At 45.2% G+C, this 24,656-nt stretch overlaps 1 protein-coding gene across 1 annotated transcript in view; it reads right to left on the minus strand.

The window, feature by feature from the left end:
- Window positions 1-23,571: 23,571 nt before the first annotated feature.
- Window positions 23,572-24,656, minus strand: part of AGPS (alkylglycerone phosphate synthase) — a 308,587-nt gene continuing 307,502 nt past the window's right edge. The window contains exon 20 of the mRNA XM_068245442.1: window positions 23,572-23,710. Coding sequence (XP_068101543.1) covers window positions 23,589-23,710 — 122 coding nt within the window. The 3' untranslated portion in view covers window positions 23,572-23,588. The remainder of the gene's footprint in view (window positions 23,711-24,656) is intronic.

The raw sequence follows: 24,656 nt of genomic DNA on the forward strand, positions 1-24,656 counted from the left end.
ACATTAAAAAAGGCAACTTTGCACATAATATGTCTAAACACTTTGCTGAACATCATGGGCGGGACCCGGGTATGATGAATTTTTGTGGGATTGATAGATTAAGGGGCAGCTGGAGAGGGTGTAATAAAGTAAGGGAACTATCCAAGATGGAGTCGCGTTGGATTCATGAATTGAAAACTTTACACCCGAGAGGTCTCAATGTTGAGTTCGATCTGAATTGCTTTATTTCTAATGACTAGAGTGGGGTGGGGTAGATGTGTGCCCCTGCTTGCTGGGGCGCGCATGTACCCCAGTCCAACATGGGGGGTTGGTTTGAATATGGGGGTATGTGATGCTGCTAGAGAGGGGGTGGGGTGGAGCAAGATGTTCTGGGAATGTTATTTTGTTCATATGTCTTTTTATGCTGGCCCTTCGCGCTGCGTGCATGTGCATCCTGCCATGTGTGTGGGGGATGTGGGTGTATGCAGCGTGAGTGACACAGCCCCGGATACAGTGTGAGTGGATATGAGAATTTTTTACAGCAAGATATAGATTACTGTGCACTGATGGAATAGATGCAGTAATGGTATGAGTCATTATGGAATGGTGTGTAGGCATACAAGAAATGCTGGATGTTATTGCGGATTGGATAAATATTATGCAGGGAACGTTATATGTATTAGTGGCTTGGAACACAAAATCGCAATCCGCAGTGAGATGTAATGATGCTGATATTATGTTATGTGATGGGGAGAAAGGATGTGATAAGCCTGTATTGATCGAATGGGGGGTTTGAGGAGTGGACCGTATTGTAGAAGGGGTCTGGATTACGTAAGAAATCCGTATTGGATCACCGCAACTATGCGGAATCTTGTTGAGCCAATCACATACTTGAATACCGGCACTGTGACATTACTAGCCATGAGATGATGTGTGGGGGCGGCACCCTGGGCGTGAGTATTCGCGGCTGGTCTTCCAATGGGAAAGCAGCAGGCGGACTTGAATGACGGGGGATGACCCTTGCTGACATGGCAATATCTCATAGGTAGATGAGGCGGCTGAAGGAGGGCGGAAGTACCCAGGCGGCCATTTTGGGTGAGGGAAATTTGGGGATTGGGTAGTGAGACGGAAATAATAGTATTTAAGACGCTGGCTGGTCAGACGCCTCAAGCCCCTGATGAGTGCGCATGCACGAAACGCGTAGGGCGGAGCTACGGGCGGATAGAGCTGGCGTGGAGGATTGTATTGACATGCTTGATTTTATTGGAAACTTTTATTAGGCTGGTGTGAAGCTTCTGTTCCTACGGAGTTATCCATTTGAGGCTTGCTGAGAAAGACCCGCTGGGCGCTTAAGTGCAGTTGCTGTCTTATAATCTGGGCAGCTAAACAGAAGGTGAGAGGCCACGTATGCTGGTGGTGGTGATAAGTTTGAGGGAACACACATGATCTGGAGAGTTGTGGAGGTGCTATTTGTGCTGTCTGTGGCTGGCAGCTACAGCTTATGGTGAGGACCTGTGTGACCTGGTGGATGGTGGATACCTGGGCAGTTTTCATTATCAATTCCTGGCACTGGGTGTGAGGGATGTGGCACTGGTACAATACAGTATTACGCTATGGTTTGTTCTTTTTCTCTTTCGTTTGAGTGATACAACTTTAAGAAGATTTCAAGTACATGTGAGCGCAGCATCTTAAAGGGACACTGTTATACACATCTGATGCTTGATGATTGGTGCAGCGATCCATGGACACGTAATTTAGGTTTTGGACTTTAAAAGGACTTTATAATATTGAATGTTTTATATGCGAATTATTGTTTATATTGTATAAGTGAGCGCACAAAACATAGATTAAGGTATATTGATCCACGATTGACCATTACATGCGGTAAGCTGGTAAGCCTTTTCTAGTTTTGATGTTTGGCGGATACCTACCTCTGAGCATTTGATATATTGTGGTGAAGAATTTACCATTCCCTACATACAATGACTTTCTAAACCTGCGCTGACCTTTAATGTATGCCTGACTTCTGAACTTTTGGACATTGTTCTTCTCAGCGGCAGTTCCATTGTCCCTTGGCGTCGATATATTTGCTACTATATATCACATTTGAAGTTTGCTGCATTTGGTCCATGGGCCTTGTGTGTTGCATAGAGCCTTCCTGTTCCTTCATCTGACCCGAAGTTTGAGTTTTGTGCTCCAGCCTGGCAATTCAAGTGGCTGTTTTTTTGGAATTATTGACATCCACAAGTAGTTAGAGACATGCAAATCCCTACTGGACATGCATGAGTCTGGTCTGCACATGCCCAGTAGGGAAGAGCTATTCCTTGGAAGGATATGTAGCAGTTGTTAAAATCTCTTTGACGCAGTGAGTTGGATAGCTACACGAGAGGGTAGCACTGGCATGATGGGCCGCACAGAGGGATGGCAAGGCTCTATATACTATCCAAAGCCTCCCTTCTACAAAAGGTAAGTATCATACCTGCTCAGGTTTGCTTTGAAACCAGTGTGACAAATGGGAGAGCATCTTTTACACCAAACTGTATAATACTGTTGCCGTGGTCTCCAGGAAGTGTCCTAAAAACATTAGAACAGCTGCAGACTGGAGTAGAATGCAGATTCTTTATGAAATTGTTACAAAAAAGGATTTAAAAATTAATAAAAAGAGATGCTGTATTTGGCTATAACCCTTTAACATGTCTCTACACTATAGGTCTGATTTACTGAGCTCTCCTTAGGTTGGAGAGAATTTCCAATGTGGAGGGTGGGGGGGAGGGGAAATTAAATTTCCTTACTTGGTACTTTTTCCAGCCCCCTAGCAGTTTATCAGGTCCCTCACTGTAGTTCAGCTGTCTTATGGTGCTGCTAGCCCTACTGAAAGGTGGGCTACTGGGGCTTCTACCAGCCCCCTGCAGCAGTCCTGTGCCCTCACAGCCACTCACTAAACCTCTGGTCCCCCAGCTGCCAGCTAGTTTCATTTTTGCCGACAGGCTCGTCAGGACTGGCCACGCGAAAGCTTTTTACGCATTCCCAACTAAAATTAGCGCTATTGCAGGCCGCAACGTGTACAAAAATACGCGTTGCCGCATATCTATGCGTTCGTAATGCGGCAACGCGTATTTTTGTACGCGTTGCGGCCCGCAATAGCGCTAATTACAGTCGGGAATGCGGAAAAAACTACGTGTGGCCAGTCCTGACGGGCCTGTCGGCAAAAACGAAAATAACTGGCAGCGGGGGACCAGAGGATTAGTGAGTGGCTGCGAGGGCACAGGACTGCTGCAGGGGGCTGGTAGAAGCCCCAGGTGAGTAAAACTCTTTTTTCTGGCTTAAGTGTCCCTTTAAGTAATTCTGCACACTGGCCTGGAACACTGCATTACTGATGTGTGCTCTGTTTAACCACTTGAGGACCTAGGGCTTTCTACCCCTTAAGGACCGGCCACTTTTTTTCCATTCAGACCACTGCAGCTTTCACGGTTTATTGCTCGCTCATACAACCTACCACCTAAATGAATTTTGGCTCCTTTTCTTGTCACTAATAAAGCTTTCTTTTGGTGCTATTTAATTGCTCCTGCGATTTTTACTTTTTATTATATTCAGCAAAAAAGACATGAATTTTGGCAAAAAAATGATTTTTTTAACTTTCTGTGCTGACAGTTTTCAAATAAAGTAAAATTTCTGTATACATGCAGCGCGAAAAATGTGGACAAACATGTTTTTGATAAAAAAAAAAACATTCAGCGTATATTTATTGGTTTGGGTAAAAGTTATAGCGTTTACAAACTATGGTGCAAAAAGTGAATTTTCCCATTTTCAAGCATCTATGACTTTTCTGACCCCCTGTCATGTTTCATGAGGGGCTAGAATTCCAGGATAGTATAAATACCCCCCAAATGACCCCATTTTGGAAAGAAGACATCCCAAAGTATTCACTGAGAGGCATAGTGAGTTCATAGAAGATATTATTTTTTGTCACAAGTAAGCGGAAAATGACACTTTGTGAGAAAAAAAAAAAAAAAAGTTTCCATTTCTTCTAACTTGCACAAAAAAAAAATGAAATCTGCCACAGACTCACCATACCCCTCTCTGAATACCTTGAAGGGTCTACTTTCCAAAATGGGGTCATTTGTGGGGTGTGTTTACTGTCCTGACATTTTGGGGGGTGCTAAATTGTAAGCACCTCTGTAAAGCCTAAAGGTGCTCATTGGACTTTGGACCCCTTAGCGCAGTTAGGCTGCAAAAAAGTGCCACACATGTGGTATTGCCGTACTCAGGAGAAGTAGTATAATGTGTTTTGGGGTGTATTTTTACACATACCCATGCTGGGTGGGAGAAATATCTCTGTAAATGACAATTTAATTTTTTTTACACACAATTGTCCATTTACAGAGATATTTCTCCCACTCAGCATGGGTATGTGTAAAAATACACCACAAAACACATTATACTACTTCTCCTGAGTACGGCGATACCACATGTGTGGCACTTTTTTGCACCCTAACTGCGCTAAAGGGCCCAAAGTCCAATGAGTACCTTTAGGATTTCACAGGTCATTTTGAGAAATTTCGTTTCAAGACTACTCCTCACGGTTTAGGGCCCCTAAAATGCCAGGGCAGTATAGGAACCCCACAAATGACCCCATTTTAGAAAGAAGACACCCCAAGGTATTTCGTTAGGAGTATGGTGAGTTCATAGAAGATTTTTTTTTTTGTCAAAAGTTAGCGGAAAATTGATTTTTATTGTTTTTTTCACAAAGTGTCATTTTCCACTAACTTGTGACAAAAAATAAAATCTTCTATGAACTCACCATACTCCTAACTGAATACCTTGGGGTGTCTTCTTTCTAAAATGGGGTCATTTGTGGGGTTCCTATACTGTCCTGGCATTTTAGGGGCCCTAAACCGTGAGGAGTAGTCTGGAAACGAAATTCCGCAAAATGACCTGTGAAATCCTAAAGGTGCTCATTGGACTTTGGGCCCTTTAGCGCAGTTAGGGTGCAAAAAAGTGCCACACATGTGGTATCGCCGTACTCGGGAGAAGTAGTACAATGTGTTTTGGGGTGTATTTTTACACATACCCATGCTGGGTGGGAGAAATAACTCTGTAAATATACAATTGTGTGTAAAAAAATCAAAAGATTGTCATTTACAGAAGTATTTCTCCCACCCAGCATGGGTATGTGTAAAAAATACACCCCAAAACACATTGTACTACTTCTCCCGAGTACGGCGATACCACATGTGTGGCACTTTTTTGCACCCTAACTGCGCTAAAGGGCCCAAAGTCCAATGAGTACCTTTAGGATTTCACAGGTCATTTTGCGGAATTTGATTTCCAGACTACTCCTCACGGTTTAGGGCCCCTAAAATGCCAGGGCAGTATAGGAACCCCACAAATGACCCCATTTTAGAAAGAAGACACCCCAAGGTATTCCGTTAGGAGTATGGTGAGTTCATAGAAGATTTTTTTTTTTTGTCAAAAGTTAGCGGAAAATTGATTTTTATTGTTTTTTCACAAAGTGTCATTTTCCACTAACTTGTGACAAAAAATAAAATCTTCTATGAACTCACCATACTCCTAACTGAATACCTTGGGGTGTCTTCTTTCTAAAATGGGGTCATTTGTGGGGTTCCTATACTGTCCTGGCATTTTAGGGGCCCTAAACCATGAGGAGTAGTCTGGAAACGAAATTCCGCAAAGTGACCTGTGAAATCCTAAAGGTACTCATTGGACTTTGGGCCCTTTAGCGCAGTTAGGGTGCAAAAAAGTGCCACACATGTGGTATCGCCGTACTCGGGAGAAGTAGTACAATGTGTTTTGGGGTGTATTTTTACACATACCCATGCTGGGTGGGAGAAATAACTCTGTAAATATACAATTGTGTGTAAAAAAATCAAAAGATTGTCATTTACAGAGGTATTTCTCCCACCCAGCATGGGTATGTGTAAAAATACACCCCAAAACACATTGTACTACTTCTCCCGAGTACGGCAATACCACATGTGTGGCACTTTTTTGCACCCTAACTGCGCTAAAGGGCCCAAAGTCCAATGAGTACCTTTAGGATTTCACAGGTCATTTTGCGGAATTTGATTTCCAGACTACTCCTCACGGTTTAGGGCCCCTAAAATGCCAGGGCAGTATAGGAACCCCACAAATGACCCCATTTTAGAAAGAAGACACCCCAAGGTATTCCGTTAGGAGTATGGTGAGTTCATAGATGATTTTTTTTTTTGTCAAAAGTTAGCGGAAAATTGATTTTTATTGTTTTTTCACAAAGTGTCATTTTCCACTAACTTGTGGCAAAAAATAAAATCTTCTATGAACTCACCATACTCCTAACGGAATACCTTGGGGTGTCTTCTTTCTAAAATGGGGTCACTTGTGGGGTTCCTATACTGCCCTGGCACTTTAGGGGCCCTAAACCGTGAGGAGTAGTTTGGAAATCAAATTCCGCAAAATGACCTGTGAAAACCTAAAGGTACTTATTGGACTTTGGGCCCTTTAGCGCAGTTAGGGTGCAAAAAAGTGCCACACATGTGGTATCGCCATACTCGGGAGAAGTAGTACAATGTGTTTTGGGGTGTATTTTTACACATACCCATGCTGGGTGGGAGAAATAACTCTGTAAATGGACAATTGTGTGTAAAAAAATCAAAAGATTGTCATTTACAGAGGTATTTCTCCCACCCAGCATGGGTATGTGTAAGAATACACCCCGAAACACATTATACTACTCCTCCCGAGTACGGCGGTACCACATGTGTGGCACTTTTTTGCACCCTAACTGCGCTAAGGGGCCCAGAGTCCAATGAGTACCTTTAGGCTTTACAGGGGTGCTCACAATTTAGCACCCTGCCCACTTGCCAGGACAGTTAACAAACCCCACAAATGACCCCATTTTGGAAAGAATACACAACAAGGTATTCCATGAGGGTAATGGTAAGGTCATTGAAAATTTTATTTTTTGTCACAAGTAAACGGAAAATGACACTTTGTTAAAAAATAAAATAAAAAAAAAATTCTGCTAACTTGTGACAAAAACTAAAATCTTTTATGAACCCACCGTGCACCTCACATAATACTTTAGGGTGTCCTCTTTCCAAAATGGGGTCATTTGTGGAGTCTGTCCTGGCATTTTAGGGTCTCTGCAATCATTACATGTATGGCCAGTATTAGGAGTTTCTGCTATCCTCCTTATATTGGGTATACAAGTAATGCACTCTGGGCTGAAAGGAAAAATGAACGGCAAACATACCTTGCTCCACATCAATGGCAGATCTTCCTCCACATCAATGGCAGTGATAACCTCAGGAGAGAGACACCCCATGCCACCCTGCACTCAGGGTGAGCCACCAACTTATGTGACTGGGCCTCAGAACTTTAGTATACAGCATTATGCCTGTAGGATACAGCAATATGCCTGCCAATAGAGATGACTCTTTGTGGCATTAAAGCATCATCATAGGCCCAAATCACATATAAACCGGGGGTGTCCACACTCAAGGGAAATTCAAACATGCCGTCTTATATCGCCAACCCAGGACAGATCAGCAATATCAAGCATGGAAACCGATCCTTCTTGCCACTTTTATGCTTACCCGTTTGGTTTTCAAGCTTACCTCTCCTCTCCCTGCGACAATGTGCGAAAGACCACTGAGTGTGTGCCTACTCCTGTGTCTGGAGTTCCCTAGGTTCTAATAGTGTACCTGCTCGTGGTACCTCTCAAAACACGGCCCTACGCATAGGCCAGGCTGGTCAGGACAGCGGGGACAATAAAAATTGGTGTCATTCCTTCTTCCAGTCCTGCTGCAGACACGACAACGTTTTCTTCGGATGCGTTGACCTGGGGCACACGGAATCTGATAGGCGTAATGCCTACCATGCAGTCGGCTAGTTGCATCTGGGGGGGGGGGCCTGGCACCTCCTGGATACAGGATGTCCAGAATGATCTGTTCCTGAAATTGGAGGAAAGATCCAGTTCTCCCAGCCTTACTGTAGAGAACAAAGCTGTTGTAAACTGCCAATTGAATCAGATAAAAAGACACTTTCTTATACCAGCGTCTTGTTTTCCGGGCAATTAAATAGGGCGCTAACCTCTGGTCATTGAAGTCCACCCCTCCCATGTTGACATTATATTCGTGGACGACAAGGGGCTTTACAATGACCTTAGTTGCCCGTTGAATTTGGACTGTCGTGTCTGTGTGAATGGTGGACAGAAAGTAAACGTCCCTCTTGTCCCTCCATTTCACCGCGAGCAGGTCTTCAGTACGCAAGGCGGCCCTCTGCCCCCGTTGAAGTCTGGTGGTAACGAGCCGTTGGGGGAAGCCCTGGCGACTAGGCCGCGCAGTGCCACAGCATCGGATTCCTTCTAACTTTAAGTGCTGAAAGAGGGCCACACTTGTGTAATAATTGTCCACAAAAAGATGGTACCCCTTCCGGAACAAGGGTGACACCAAGTCCCACACAACCTTTCCACTGCTCCCCAGGTAGTCAGGGCATCCGACCGGCTCCAATTTTGAGTCTTTTCCCTCATAGACCCTAAAACGACATGTATAGCCTGTGGCCCTTTCACAGAGCTTATACAGTTTCACCCCATACCGGGCGCGCTTGCTTGGGATGTACTGTTTGATGCCAAGGCGCCCGGTAAAGCGTAAGAGGGACTCGTCTACGCAGATGTTCTGTTCAGGGATATAAGCATCTGCAAATGTTGAGGACAGGTGGTCTATGAGGGGCCGAATTTTGTGGAGCCGGTCATAAGCAGGGTCTCCCCTTTCATGACAGGTTTCGTCGTCGTTGAAGTGCAGGAAGCGCAGGATGGACTCAAATCGTGTCCTGGACATGGCAGCAGGGTACAAGGGAACATGATGTACTGGGTTCGTAGACCAATACGCCCGCAATACATTCTGTTTCATTAGTCCCAAGTGAAGGATAAGGGCCAAAAAGATTTTAATGTCGGAAACTTGGACTGGTTTCCACCCGAAAGGCTGGGCATACATGCTCTCCGGGTGCTCGGTGATGAATTGTGTGGCTTTACGGTTGGTCTCAACCACAATTAAGTCCAAGAGAACCTGGGTGATGAACAGCTGCAAAAAGTCTAGGGCCGTTCCTAGATGAGCTGTCGCCACCTGGACTCCAGACTGGGCAGTGAAAGGGGGCACTACGGGTGCGGCGGAATCAGGGGATTGCCAATCTGGTTGTGCCAGCACCTCTGGGAGTCTATGGGTACTACGGGCCCGTCTTCTTCTTGGTGGCTGCGACGGGGGTACTACTGCACTTGCCACCGTACCAGTTTCGACTTCCATGCTGACGCTCACCACTTCGCCAGGGTCTACAGAAGTACTGGTACCAAGTCCAGGAGATGCTGCGCTGCTGGTGCCTGCCTCACCAAGAAAACTATCAACAGCGCTAGCACCACCCTGCTGCCCTTGAGGCGGATCCTGCGCCACCTGCGGTCTAACGACTTGGGGTCTGGTACGCCTGGCTCTAGCCGGGACCATAGCCTCGTCATCACTATCGGTCAGGGAACCACTGCTTTCTACAGGTTCAAATTCGGACCCGGAAGATTCGACGGATGATTCTTCCCAAAAGAACTCATCCGACTGGTCCATGTACCTGTATACCTCGTCATCGGAAAGCCCCCTTCTTGCCATTGTGGATTGCTAAATTTATGGGGTTTTCCTCCGAGACTACCCAGAAAAAAAGAGCACCTACCTAGCAAAAAGGGAGTATTTGAGAGGTATTGGGGTTAAAGGAAGTGGGGTCTCAGAGGCAATCAAACAATCACGGGACAATCAAATACAATTACAGCACAATCGACTCCAATCACAGCACAAGCAAATCTGATGCACTCGGAAGGTGGTAATTGGGTGTGGTGGGGGGGGGGGGGGGGGGAGGGTAGGGTTGGTGTGGTGGGGTGGGTTGGGTGTGGTGGGGGGAGGGTTGGGTGTGGTGGGGGGGAGGGTTGGGTGTGGTGGGGGGGAGGGACAATCGAAGCCGATCACGGGACAATCAAATACAATCGCAGCACAATCGAATACAAGCGCAGCACAATCAAATCTGATGCACTCGGAAGGTGATGGGGGGTGGTGGTGGGGTGGGGGTTGGTGGGAAGTGGGGTCTCAGAGGCAATCAAACAATCACGGGACAATCGAAGCCAATCACGGGACAATCAAACACAATCGCAGCACAATCGAATACAAGCGCAGCACAATCAAATCTGATGCACTCGGAAGGTGATGGGGGGTGGGGGTGGTGGTGGGGTGGGGGTTGGTGGGAAGTGGGGTCTCAGAGGCAATCAAACAATCACGGGACAATCGAAGCAGATCACGGGACAATCAAATACAATCGCAGCACAATCGAATACAAGCGCAGCACAATCGAATACAAGCGCAGCACAGTCAAATACAATGCACTTGGACGGTGATTAGGGGGGGGGGTCTGAGGGCGATTTGAGGGGGTGGGGGGTTGATCAGGAGCCCGCACGGGGCAGACTGAGTCCTGATCTGATGAGAGGCAGACACAGGGGGTTACTGATCGCAGATCAGTTAGTGATCGCTGGGGAGGACAGATGTAAACAAAGAGCAGGGGATGTAATCAGGAGGGGGGTATGAGGGCAATCGAGGGCCTGGGCAGGTGATCGGTTACCCCCGCGGGGCAGTTAGGGTCTGCTCTGATGGGTGGGGGTGCTGAGGGGTGATGGACAGGTGATAGACAGGTGATCAGAGGGGGATCAGAGGGCGATCAGGGGGTAAGGTAGCTGTATACAGATGTATACAGTATACAGGGGGGTAGTCTGGGATGGGGTCTGGGGGTGATCTAAAGGTAGGGGGGGGGGATCAGGGGTGACTAGGAGGCAGTTAGGGACCTAAACTAAGGGGCAGCGTCGCTAGTTAGTGGCAGGTGGGGGGGGTGGGGGTTTTGCAGGGGTGCAAGGGTGCTAGGCAGGGGTCTGCTGGGGTGATCAGGGGGGGTATGAGGCCTGGGGTGGGTGATCAGGGGGCTGTAAGGCAAAAAAAAGGCTGTGTGCTGGGTACTTACAAAGTGCTTCCTCCTCGCTAGTGGTCTCTGCAACAATGAGACCACGAGGCGAGGAGGAAGCACGTATAAGGCACTTTGTTTACTTAACAAAGTGCCTTATACATTCTGATTGGCTACAGTATCGGATTCCTCCGCTCGCCGGCTCTGCTAAGTGGCCGGCGAGCGGAGACAAAATGCCCAAGTAACGATCCCGGGCGGAGGATCGCGTCACTGATGACGCGATCGCTCCGCCCATGCCCCTACAAGGACCGCCGCCAATTGTCAATACGGCGGTCCTTGCGGGGTGCACTTCCCGGCCGCCAATTGTCAATACGGCGGTCGGGAAGTGGTTAAAGAGTAACTGTCAGGCTGCAGAAGCTAATTTAAACCTCTATTCTCCTGTGTTAAACAGTTTAGACAGAAGCCAAAAAGACATTACTAAAGATAAAAATCTCTCTTACATTTAATGTGTGCTTATCAGCAAAGCTAAGCTCCTAAGGAGGACGCAAGCCGCATTCCATACTGCAAAGCATTCTGGGGCCCTCCCCTCGGCTGCTAAGGAGAAGACGGGATCAAGTTTCAGCAGCTTCTAACTCAGTCCAGCCACAGCACAGATAAATCTCCGGGCAGAGTACACTGCAGGAGTCAGCTATTGTTCCTAGCCACATGGCTCATTAATATTCACTGCACACTGTGTTATTCTGTACGAGCTCCTCTGTGATCAGGAAGCAGGCAGGACATGACGACACATTTGGCTTCACAAACATGGAACCTGCCATGGGCTGTCAGGAGCATCATTCTCTGCATATACTATATAAAAATTCTGTGAAATCCAAACGTGGACAGTGAAATGCATATGTAATGTAAGTACAGCCAATCTTTAGCTACTGATATATGTGTTTTTTTTCTCTGAGACCTTATACCTAACAGCTCCTCTTTAAGAGAACCCAGTGCAGCTCTATAGCAAATTAAAAATGCATTCTAAAAATGTGGTTTATTATTAAAAAAAACTTTCATTTTACCTCATCTTTTTACATTTAAGGGTTAAAATACACACTTCTTGCACCTGATGGAAGGCTGATAAGAAATCACCTCATTAGACTTAAATGACCACAAACAAACCCTGAGCCTTCCCCATTGTACTTCAAACAGAAAACATAAGACGCACTTGAAGAATTTCACACCTAGTCTGGATAAGACATTGTAAAAGCAGCAGGAGTTTTTGAACTCCTGAAACATGGCAGCCCTTTCAGCTATTTGAAGCCAGGAGCTGCTTAGATCACTTTAACCACTTGCCGACCGCACACTCATAACGTGCGTCGGCAAAGTGGCAGCTGCAGGACCAGCGACGCAGTACTGCGTCGCCAGCTGCAGCCTAATTAATCAGGAAGCAGCCGCTCGTACGAGCGGCTGCTTCCTGTCAATTCACGGCGGGGGGCTCCGTGAATAGCCTGCGGGCCGCCGATGGCGGCTCGCAGGCTAGATGTAAACACAAGCGGAAATAATCCGCTTTGTTTACATTTGTACGGCGCTGCTGCGCAGCAGCGCCGTAAGGCAGATCGGCGATCCCCGGCCAATCAGCGGCCGGGGATCGCCTCCATGTGACAGGGGACGTCCTGTCACTGGCTGCACAGGACGGATAGCGTCCTGTGCAGCCCAGATCTCCCGGGGGAGCAGGTAGGAGAGGGAGGGGGAGGATTTCGCCGCGGAGGGGGGCTTTGAGGTGCCCCCCCCCCCCCCCCCCCCCCCCCCCGCAAAATGCCAGCCAGGCAGGAGCGATCAGACCCCCCCTGCACATCATCCCCCTAGTGGGGAAAAAAGGGGGGCGATCTGATCGCTCTGTGTGCCCTTTGATCTGTGCTGGGGGCTGCACAGCCCACCCAGCACAGATCACCTAAAACAGCGCTGGTCCTTAAGGGGGGGTAAAGGGTGGGTCCTCAAGTGGTTAAAGGAATACTGTGGGTCTGGGGGTCAGAGGAAAAGGAGTTGAACTTACCTGGGCTTCTAATGGTCCCCCGCAGGCATCCTGTGCGCGTGCAGCCACTCACCGATGCTCCGGCCCCACCTCCGGTTCACTTCTGGAAAATCAGACTTTAACCAGCCGGGCGGTATGGACGAGCTCAGCTCGTCCATCACCACCGGAGGCTGCCGCTCAGGCCCTGCTGGGCCGATTTTCATCAAATAAAAAGCAGCACACGCAGCCGGCACTTTGCCAGCCGCGTGTGCTGCCTGATCGCCGCCACGTGCAGCGGCGAAAGAGGGTCCCCCCAGCCGCCTGAGCCCAGCATAGCCGGAACAAAAAGTTCCGGCCAGCGCTAAGGGCTGGATCGGAGGCGGCTGACGTCAGGACGTCGGCTCACGTCCATGACGTCACTCCGCTCGTCGCCATGGCGACGAAGTAAGCAAAACACGGAAGGCCGCTCATTGCGGCCTTCCGTGTTACTTCTGGCCGCCAGGGGCGATCAGAAGAACGCCTCCGGAGCGCCCTCTAGTGGGCTTTCATGCAGCCAACTTTCAGTTGGCTGCATGAAATAGTTTTTTTTTTATTTAAAAAAAACCCTCCCGCAGCCGCCCTGGCGATCTCAATAGAACGCCAGGGTGGTTAAAGTCTGAAAACCACTGCGCCTGCATTGCCGTGTCCTGGTTACTGCGCAGGCACAGACCATACTGGGACCGCACCGTACGCTCCTGGTGACATCGGGACACAGCAATGCAGGCGCAGTGGTTTTCAGACTTTAAAGTCTGAAATTCCAGAAGTGAACCGGAGGCAGGGCTGGAGCATCGGTGAGTTATAAGTACACGTTACAAGGTTAGTTTGCTTATTGCAGACAATGGACATTATTGATTCCACCCGTCCACCCCCAAGAAGTGTTTGAGTCAACACAGAGATATAGTAAGCGTTTTTTTTCTTCTACAAGATAAAATCTATTATTGGGATTGAACACTTTATAACCAGGAAATATTACTCTGAATATGACATCACTGTGTACAATATCCCCAATAATTTAACAAGGCTGCTGAATTGTAAACTACATTCTGCTAACCTTGAGTCCCATTATTTACATGAAGTAAAAACAATAAAAAAAAATTAAATACAATCTAGTAATGAATCTAAAACAGTCACTGCCAGTTATAAACAATGAAGTGAAGACAGCCAGGCCACTCGGGAGAAAGCATCAGTTTTATGTCATAAATTCCGTACTGAACACACAATATGAAGATGTTAGCATTTCTGTACAAAAAAGTAATATGGCTAGATTAGCATTTTAACCAGTTCACTGCTTGATAAAAGTGCTGCTGTAGTGAAGGGGTTAAAGGTGATTATCCCATAATTACAAAGAGAAAACCAGCCACAGTCCAGCAGAGATGGAGGAGCAGGAATTCATATATTCCTCAGTTTACCATTGATATGAAAATTGAGTCATAAGGTCTAATATTATTCACCACCTGAACCATTGCACAGTAACTTTACAGGCTTTCAGAATGTTTTATTCATTGCATTTGAGTAGTACTTTTTTGTTAATTTTAGAAGGAAAACGAAATATAAAATGCTTGTTTTCATTATTTCCGTTGCTTTGCCTTTAATAGATATGTAAAAGTTCCCAGTAAGGCCTGGTGCACACCAGAGGAGTTGTTCTGAGCGTTTTGAGTTTTTAAATCTGCTGCTAATGTTATCCTATGTGTCTGTGCACACTGGAGCAATGAGGTTTTGTAAAAAAGCCCCATAGCATTACATTGGGAAGAGCTTTTAGAGGTTTCAAAAGCTCTTCCCAATGTAATGCTATGGTTTTTTTTTTACAAACCCTCATTGCTCCAGTGTGCGCAGACACATAGGATAACATTAGCAGCAGATTTAAAAACTCAAAACGCTCAGAAAAACTCCTCTGGTGTGCACCAGGCCTAAAAGTAAAAAAAAAAATGCAAAAAATTATAGTCCTGCATCAACTTGGAACTATTTGCATCCCATTGACCATCCCCAATCTGCATTTTACTAACCACAGCTGGTGCTGTACCATGACCAGGAAACATGAGATGGCAGATGTCGGAGAAGGGTATGCAAATAAAAAAAAGTCACACCACTCTAGCTGCAAACTTGCTACCACCGCAGGTTACTGTAGCACTTAATGAGGTCACAGGATCATCGTTATAGACAGGAAATTGCATTGATAGGAGGTCTGCACTTGCAGCCTTGACTTTGCCCTTATAATAAGAGCACTTTGCCATGAATTCTTGTAGAGGGGAAAAATAGCTTCAGTCTCCTGGATCCCCATTGCTACTGCCATAAATCTTCAGACTCTGAACTCTAAAATGATCTTATTTGTTGCAGCAGATGCTTTCATTCTACTGGTTCCTAGTCGGAGCGTTAAAGGCTAGGGGGACAGTGGAATCATGAGACTGCTATGGTAGTTTCTTGGAGAAATAAAAACTACGGGGCTCTCTTTATTAGAGTGTGTCCTACTTCAGGTACCTTAAAGATCACCTCCAAAACATTATTTAAAATTTTGGACAACAGGAAAAAAAATTGGTTCCATCCTCTTCCTGTTGCTGTTAGTGAACAATTTAGAATTTGTTTTCTTGCTCTGACAGGAAATGGTAACAGTAAAAGGCAGTGTAGACAACCAAAAATATTGCTCAGAGTGGCAAGAGATAGAACTGCACTGTATTTACTGCTGTTTCTCACTTGCTTCCCTGGTGACTGTGTGGCCTTGGCACGTGGTTTTCACCAGGACAGAAAGTGACAGTTTCTCTCTCCACCAGAAACTTATACCATTATGGAAGAACGTTTCTCTTTTCCCCACCCTGTCTAAAGCTCCACTAAAGTGGAAGTCCAAGATTGTGTTCCCATCACAGATTTAAAGCCTTAAATCCAAGAAGAACTTTTGTCAGGATTCATGGGGACTAGAAAAACTGGTGGTGAAATAGCTTAACTTCATTGAGGGATGAGTAGGCAGTAGTACACATGATTTAGTTGTGAGCAGTTGGGGCACAAGTGCTGGATTTGCAACATTATGATGTGGCTAAACTGTGTTTTCAGGTATTCTCCACCTGCATGTTTCCAAACTTCAACTCATCCCACTGATATGCCTGACTTCAGCCCTGATCTCTTCCTAAACACAATCATTCACCCAACCCTAATCACTTCATTTCCGGATACCCTAAACAATATATATGCTGCTTAAACTGATAAAACTAACGTACCCTTCTCATCGCTGTTGAATTCTAACTTTCCGATACTTACCTGCCAACTTCAGTACTGGCACCTATACCACCTGTAACATTGCAGAAATACCTCCTGTATGAGGCCAAGCTGTTCCAGTGACTTTGCTGCATGAGTAAATGCTGTTTCCCTTAAAGGAAACATCTGACAAACTGGTAAAGAGATAAGGCATGGACAGCTTTTGTGTAAAGTCTGATCTTGCTGCCCGGAAGATGCCTTTCGCACGGAGTAGCTCACATGCTCAGTGGGTACTTTAATATAATCCCCCTGAAATATCTCTGCAGCCACATCTACACTCCCCAAAACTTCTGGGTAGGGTGGGACCCCCCGAACTACCTCTTTGCTAAATTGCAGCTCCCGAGCCCTACTGGTTCCCAAGATAGATTATAGAAACCTATCTTGTGAACTAGCAGAGCTCAGGAGCTGCAATTTGGCACAGGGGTAGTTCAGGGAGGGGAGAGTGTAGGAGGTGTGGCTGCAGAGCAGCATAAATCATAGGGCAGCACAATCAGACACAACCCAGGTCTAAAGAAGAACTCTAGTCAGTGGAAAATTCCCAATAAACCTATATAATTTCAGGCCAAGTGCCCTCGTGAGATGCAGCCATACTACCTATATGCAGGTGTGCTGCAATTAGGATTGTTGAGGTTCACTGCTGAAGAGCTGCACTGTGTGTGATGGCCACAGGTATTATAACCACAGTGGCGCAGAGCGACATTGCAGCCTGACTTCATATCCTTTTATTTACTCATTTAGCTTTTTATGTGTTGTGCCTGAAGTTTGTAGTAAAAAATACAGGGACCCGGAAAATATTCCAGAAATAACTATCTTTAAGTGAATCCACTAGATGTTTAGCTTTCCTTGGGTTTAGTACTAAAAATCTATTTTATTTTAAATTTGAAAAATATGAAATATCACAAATGTTTAATTTGTTTAGGGCTACACACACTAGTTTCCCTGCACATGTTGCTGCAGTAATCAGGTCTCTAACATTACAGTAGCCAAGTCTCCAGACTTGGGGACTCATAATTAATCCCTGTTTTTATCTAATGTTTAATATGCAGCAGTAAAAAAATACAGATCTGTTGTATGTACAGTGTGTGCCTTGAAAATTGCAGGGATGAACGTAAAAAATAATTTAGCAATGTCATATTTCACTGATTAAAGAAAAATTAAATAAAAAAAAAAACCATGGCAAACTTCAGGCAAAACACAAATTTTAAAACTAAATATTTAAACTTGAATCTGCTTACCTGTGTCTGTTTTACTGATGTTAAGTAATGTTAGAGCCTGTATGAAGCACAGTCCTGTTTGTGCAGACTCCAGATAAACACAAAAACTGGCCATTGCACACAATGCATTTCCCTCCATCAATGAATCTCCTTGAAGCCCTGACATCAGCTAGTTTGGGGATTGCAACCCTGGTACTGCTGCAGATTACCAGTAAAATAAAAACAACGCACATAACATGACATTATGTAAATGTAGTGTGATTGTTTAGTGAGTGGAGCTCTCCTTATTAAAGCCTGATGGTGTTAATGGGCTTGTCTTCCCGGGAGACAGTCTAGTAGGAGGCAGAGTAACAGCTGTTTCTGCAGACACTTCCAAGAATCAGACTTTGTTGTCTCGGTAGGGAAGCTCCTGCACAGAGCAGCTGCCACCCTCCGACTAGGAAATGAGCAGCAGCCGCTTTGTGCATCCTAGCCACAGATTAGGACGAGCCTGTATCGCCAAGCACTGCAGAAGGCTGCCCATTTGTAAAGCAGTGTATTGAAAAGGGAGGGGGTGAGCTGGAAGCAGCCTATTGCTCTTCACCTGTCTCCAGGCTCTCAGGGAAAATATTTCCTAAACTTGTCAGCTAAAGTCAAACATGGCTTTACAACTCCAATGTGACAAAGAGCAACTTTACTATCAGGGAAATTAGTAGTTAGCATGTCCATAGAGACTCCTACAGCCCTAGCAAAAGTTTTAGGAATGCATAATGTACCTAAGCAACAAATTATTAAAGCATTAGTACTTTCCTGGAGCTTTCGTCAACCCTCTTTAGGCCACTGGCTCTCTTGTCGTCCTCTCGGGCCGCTCCCATCGTCTGCTGGTCAGCCCAGTCTCTTCTTCCAGTTGGCTCAGTCATGCTGTACTGCGCATGTATGGCCTGGCTGTGTGTGCCCGTTGCCTGGAGCATTCTGTGCATGCATGATAAGTGTGCGTATGGCCGGGCTGTGCAGTACAGCGGGACTTGCGACAACTGGAAGAGAAGGAGACTGGGTTGGCAAGCTGATGATCGGAGTGGCCTGGGAGGACAGCAAGGGATCCAACGCCTTAATGGTAGTCCCAGGTAAGTATAATTGCTTTAATAATTTGTATCTCAGGTTTGGAACCTCCACTTTGGGGCCAATATTAAAAACATGTGGATGTGGATTTTCCAGAAGATACTACTAGTAGATGTACATACTTCCCTTTTCTTTAGCTTCCCTGGCTCACGGGTGCTCTACAGGGAATTATAATCTAGACCAGGGCTCTTTTAAAGAGAACCCGAGGTGGGTTCTAAGAATCCTAATGGCAGACAGAGGCTGGGTCTGCATATAATACCCAGCCTGTGTTGCTATACAGCTTCCCTGCAGCCCCCCTCTGCGCTCTGCTATGACTCCATAAATCATCAGCCGAGCTAGCGACACATAGCGTGTCGACAGCCGGCTGTATACCTTTGTAATGCCAGTCTCGCCGCTCCCCTGCCTCCTCCATAGCGCTGGTCCCCACCCGCGTCCCTTCCTTGCCTGCTGATTGGAGGGAAGGGAAGCGGGCGGAGACCGACGCTATGGAGGAGGCGGGGAGCGGTGAGACTGGCATTACAAAGGTAAACAGCCGGCTGTTGACATGCTATGTGTCGCTAGCTTGGCTGATGATTTATGGAGTCATAGCAGAGCGCAGAGGGGTGCTGCGGGGAAGCTGTACAGCAACAGAGGCTGGGCAGACCCAGCCTCGGTCTGCCATTAGGATTCTTAGAACCCTTCTCGGGTTCTCTTTAACTGGTGGCCCCTGGGCAGGAAGAGCACTTGCTGTGGCCAGTCTGTTTACTGTGTCACTCCCTCTCCACTCACTACTTCTGCCAGGTCCACCTTTTTCTCTCTGCTTCGCTCCACCCTCCCTAAAGACAGGTCGTTGCTGCTCCTCCCTCCAGACCAAGACTCTCGGGAGCTTGGCCCTTCACGCTCACAAAGTTGGACAGCACTAGTCTAGAATGACAGCATGTGGGCTGTGAGTAGACATTTGGCATTGAGAGTTTGCTGCTGATGTGCCTGGCCATAGCTAGAGATGGTCATTGAGATGATAATTTTGGCTTGCATTCAAATGTTGTAAATTGTAGGCAGCTTGGAACAAGCCAATCAAATACACTTCCCAGCTATTGTGTAGTAACCCATTTCCAACCTCCATGCAATTTACATGCAAGCCAGAATGATTAGCATCTCATCGACCAGCTACAGCAACATACAGTAAGCACTTGTTGCAGAGAGAAGGTCGGATGCAAATATGCCCACCAAACAGGGCACTGTTACCATAGCGGGTGCAATAATGCATAAATCAGCTGGTGTGGAAACTTCTCCCCTTCATGCCTACAATGGTTAATTTGCATATATTCAGCAGTGGTGCCTGGGAGACATCTTGAGCTCACTCCAACCTGAATTATCGCAAATTCTTTCTGTTTTAGGAAAGCAAACTTTTGTTTTTCTTAACAGCTTAGTAAGGGGGCTTTTAGGACCATTGTAGTCCCTTACACACTCCAATGAGTTCTGGGTCACCATGAGCTTGCTGGTTAGTCTGTGCCTCTCGGATTTACAAGCCCTACTCCATAGAGCCAAATTAATCCATGCCATGCACTGATGAGGATCAAACAATCCGAAACAGTCTGTATGCATGTTGGATTATTATGGCTCTGTACATATTAACAAGCTGACACATCATTGCATTCCAGCGGTTCTGGAGGTGTGTTTAGCTTCTAAGGGTACAATGGTTCATTTGCATATATTCAGCAGTGATGCTCTGGGAGACATCTTGAGCTCACTCCAACCTGAATTATCGCAAATTCTTTCTGTTTTAGGAAAGCAAACTTTTGTTTTTCTTCATGCCTACAGTGTGAGATAATCATAGGAGAACACAGCTGATTATAGGCTTGCACTATGAGATGAATGCCTGATGTATCAGATAGATATATCAGCTGGGCCCTAGGTTTTCAACAGATGTTCATTAGATTCTGTGTTTTTATTGAAAGTCTGATCATTAGGCTATAGCCATGCTTAACTTTTCTCAAAGCATAACACATCCAACTTTCTCTATCTGAGTTTTATTATACCCCATGTCACAAAATGAGTTATTCGTGCTCAGGCTTTATGTGTATTTGCCTTGAGTTTCATTATAACGCCCATCAAACGCTCACTGAGCCCTGTGGTGGTGAAGACTGCTATGAGACAAACTGCTCAGTACATATGGGGCAGATCAGTGGGCTTCTACCCTCTAATGCTGCAATCGCAAACAACCTGCTGCTCAAAACTGCTCACCCACGTGTACACCTGAAATACAAGCATTGAAGCAGCAGCTATAGCAATCAGTTCATATGTCCAGAAGGCTTCATAGCAGCTAAAGACCACCAGTGTCACCTTAATAAAGACAAGAGATCGGAGAACTCCTAAAGGAGTCATTGGGCTAGACTCCCTGACATTGCTACTGCCTATAGAGCGCATCCTAGTGGCTGCAGCTGAAGCGCTTTGAGTCCGCCAGGAGAAAAGCGCAATATAAATGTTATCTGAAAACGCCTCATGGGCACCCCAAACACTACTGCATCTTCTGCACCCTTTCGCTGTGGTGCGATAGATAGCAGAATCTTTGTTCCAGCTTCATCAAAAGTAGAATAGGAATCGCTTATTGGTTCTAAACATTTCCAGCAGGTAGTGGTACTTCCATGGCAGATGCCGTGTACTTCTAACTTGTGCTAATTAAAGTCTCAAATGTGATTATGTCCCAAAGCAAGCATCTGTTAATGAAGACTCATGGGCTACCTCAGCAATAACACAGCACTAATTTAAAGAGAAACTCCAGACAATCCCACATGAAGGTAGAGTTCTGTGGAGATTGGACAGCCATTTTTATCTCCTTAAAAGGACAACTGACCTCAGAGGGAAATGGAGGCTGCCAGATTTATTTCCTTTCAAACAATGCAGTGTCTGGTTGTCCAGCTAATCCTTTGCCTCGAATACTTTTAGTCATAGATCCTGAACAAGTATGCAGATCAAAAGTTTGATTTAAGTTTGACTGCGTTTGCTGCATGCTTGGCTCAAAAGGAGGTCACAAGCAAGGGTCATTGAGACCAAGAATATGATGAAACAAGTGGCCATCAGTAAAAGCTATACAGCAAATAGTCAGTATATTAACAGATGCACACTGCTGAAGTTAATGCATAGTAAGTTGAGCCCCAAATTCCATCACTGGAAATGTAGCTGATGAAAATGATAGGACCTGTTTATCTTTCTCAAGAACAGTCAGTTTCATTATTCCTGTAGTAACCTCCAGCTCGAATTACTGACCTGTACTTTCCACTAAAGGTAAACTGACCAGCTCTTTTTTTTTTAATCTTATGCTGATAATGTAGACCAGAGGTGTTCCACGCCCGTCCTCTAGAGTGGGTTTCTAATGCATTTTTAGTATCCTATCAACACAGATTTATTGTTTAGTTAACTGTGGTTAGGCAGTGATAACTAAATCAATCCTTTAAAACCAGTTGGCCAACCATACATTCTGCTCTGCTAATTCATAATATAGATAGTAACATGTAATGAAACTATCATCAACCGGCATTAATATCAGTCTAAAATCTTACTTTTAACTTGTTGTCAGAGTGGAGTTTCTCAAACAAAACAAAACTATATGCCCCTTTAACTTACTTTTCCTCTCTTGAAAAATTAGGCTACCCTCTGACTGTGACGGTGAAAGGAGTCTCATTGGCTGCCTGAGGTCATTAAACAACTAAGCATAAAGCTGCCACATATTAAACATTGCCGGGTTATACAGATGATGGCTTGGTTATGTGACTTATCAGCAAAAGAAGAAACAAAAGGATTGAAGTCAAGCAATAAAATAGGCTTGGTGGAATCCATTCAGCTTCATACAGAGGTGTCGTGCACAGAGCAGTGGAAAGAATATAACTGAAGAGCTGGGGTAACATCTGTTGCATGTATTATAGCAGACCTATCTCCTCATGGGAAAAACTGAACAACCGTTAGGCTTCATCTGAGCAGCTGTATTGTCCTCTCTTGGGTGCAGACTACCAATCAGCTCCTCCTGGGGATACTGGGTATCCACCCTCCAAACTTGTGGTATGGAACTACATGATATATGGTCTGTGAGCACAGCATGGGTGTGGGGGAATGGTTAGGTAAACATTGCTCCCTCAGCATCACCTTTGCTACATAGACCTACACATGCATTGTGAACAATGCACATATAAGGCCACTAATTTCTCAGCTGGAGAGATATCACAGAGCAGATTCAGATGACTACAACTGCCTATTGGGGACTGAGTAACATATTTGCGAAATTGAGGCAGTATTTGTGCTACAAACTAACAGTTCTAAAAGTATGGTTGGCCAATAGGGCACACCGGAATAATCTGCATATTCTCTTCCAAACCCACACTGAAGAATAAATCAGTTATCAGTATAGAGGTGGTGACTCAAAGATACTCTGTTTGCTTTTGGCCCTTTTCATGATCATCTACATAGTTACCGAGACGCATCATAAACGAAAACCACTGTTTTTGTGCATTATCTTAATTATTTTTCAATGAACAATTATACATCTGGTACACAGATGGCTTTTGATATTACCGTAACTAGCACGGACAGTCTGAATGGTTTAGAAAGTACACAGTTTACTCCTGATGTAGGCTGTGGCCTTCAAAAAACAATCCCGATACATCAATGTCTTGCCTGTCTAGTTTAAGAAATTGCCATTTTGCTATAAGAGCAGCACGCTATGCATTTCAGGCTTACAGGATGGCTGAGACAAAGTGAATTTTCAAGCCCCGACAAGCGAGGGCACGTTAATGTAACATATGTCTAGAGGGTCAGGAGCGGCCAGGAAAGCACAGCTGTCCCCCTTAATACTGATTGCCAAGACCAATTATTAGCAAGACTGCTCCTCAACATTCTGTGGGAACAAAAGGGCATTTGATAACCAAAAAAAGGGAATCTTTTTCCCTTCTCTGCCACTTTTTTCACGTGTCTCATCCCTGCCCTCCAACCTGTCCTGCCGGCAGCTGGTTTTGGTGGGATAACTGTACAGTATTAAAACATTTGGACGCAAAGACAGAATTACAGATAGCCTGGTTTTATAAAAGGTTTCGGTTGCCAAAGACGTTGTCGGGATCCACGTAATTCTTGACGGACCTCAGCATGCCAATTCCGACGTCTGAAATGCTGTCCTTCAGCCAGTGTTTCCTCAACTTGCCCACTGAAAGAGAAGAAGGGAGGGGACAAAAAAACAAGAAAAAAAATTAAATAAATAAAAATAAATGCTTTGGTATATATCCACGACACAAGCAGCCAATCAATCTTGTGACCATGAATGAATAAACACGGGGTGATAAATGCTTTTATTCAGAAATGAGAAATGTTTTGCTTTATTTGATTTATTGAGCCCACCAGACTATCAAGCTCATTACATTCGCTGTATTCCCAAAGGAAGCTCTGCATCCAGCCATCGCCGGCTCTCTCTGCACACTGCAACATGCAGATGAGGCTTACGCAGGGATTACGGGTTGCTTAGCAAATAATGAAATGCTAACTACATTTATTTCCAGATAACAAAAATCTTAATCTAATGATCTATTAAAGACATAGAAAGAGAGAAAAAATGTACGCACACCAAGGAGAGCAAGTCAAATCACTCTAAGTAACGTCTCGTAAGAGACAGCAATTATATTTTGTTACCAAGGGCAAGGGGGTGATCATAAAACCTACAGTATTACAATTACAAACAGAAAGAAAACCATTGATGGAAGGGAGAGAAGTGGTAACACAGATTGCTATAAATCACGGTTAGTCTGTGGGATTAGTCTAAAGAACAAAATGGGAAAACCATCCTAACAGAGAACTTCAAGGAAAAGTCTATCAGTTCTGACTTTTTTTTAATGCTTCATAAATACTGTATTTTTCTTCTGTTTGTTTTAAAAAAGTTATATATTTTTTACCAGTAAATTTTAATTTACATTTTGCTGTATTTGTAAAATATTAGTGATGAACTGAAAATTGTAACATTTAAATCTCCGCTGACTCTGAAATGTAACCAATGTAAGTCTCTAGTTGTAGTTTGGTTAGCTGTTAGCTACTTGGTTGTCTGGTATTGGCTTTCGGAAGCACAGTTTCTTTCACTGCTCTGATCAGTAGGCATTTATGCT

Source organism: Hyperolius riggenbachi, chromosome 7 (assembly GCF_040937935.1).
Source record: "Hyperolius riggenbachi isolate aHypRig1 chromosome 7, aHypRig1.pri, whole genome shotgun sequence".
Taxonomy (NCBI): Eukaryota; Metazoa; Chordata; class Amphibia; order Anura; family Hyperoliidae; genus Hyperolius; species Hyperolius riggenbachi.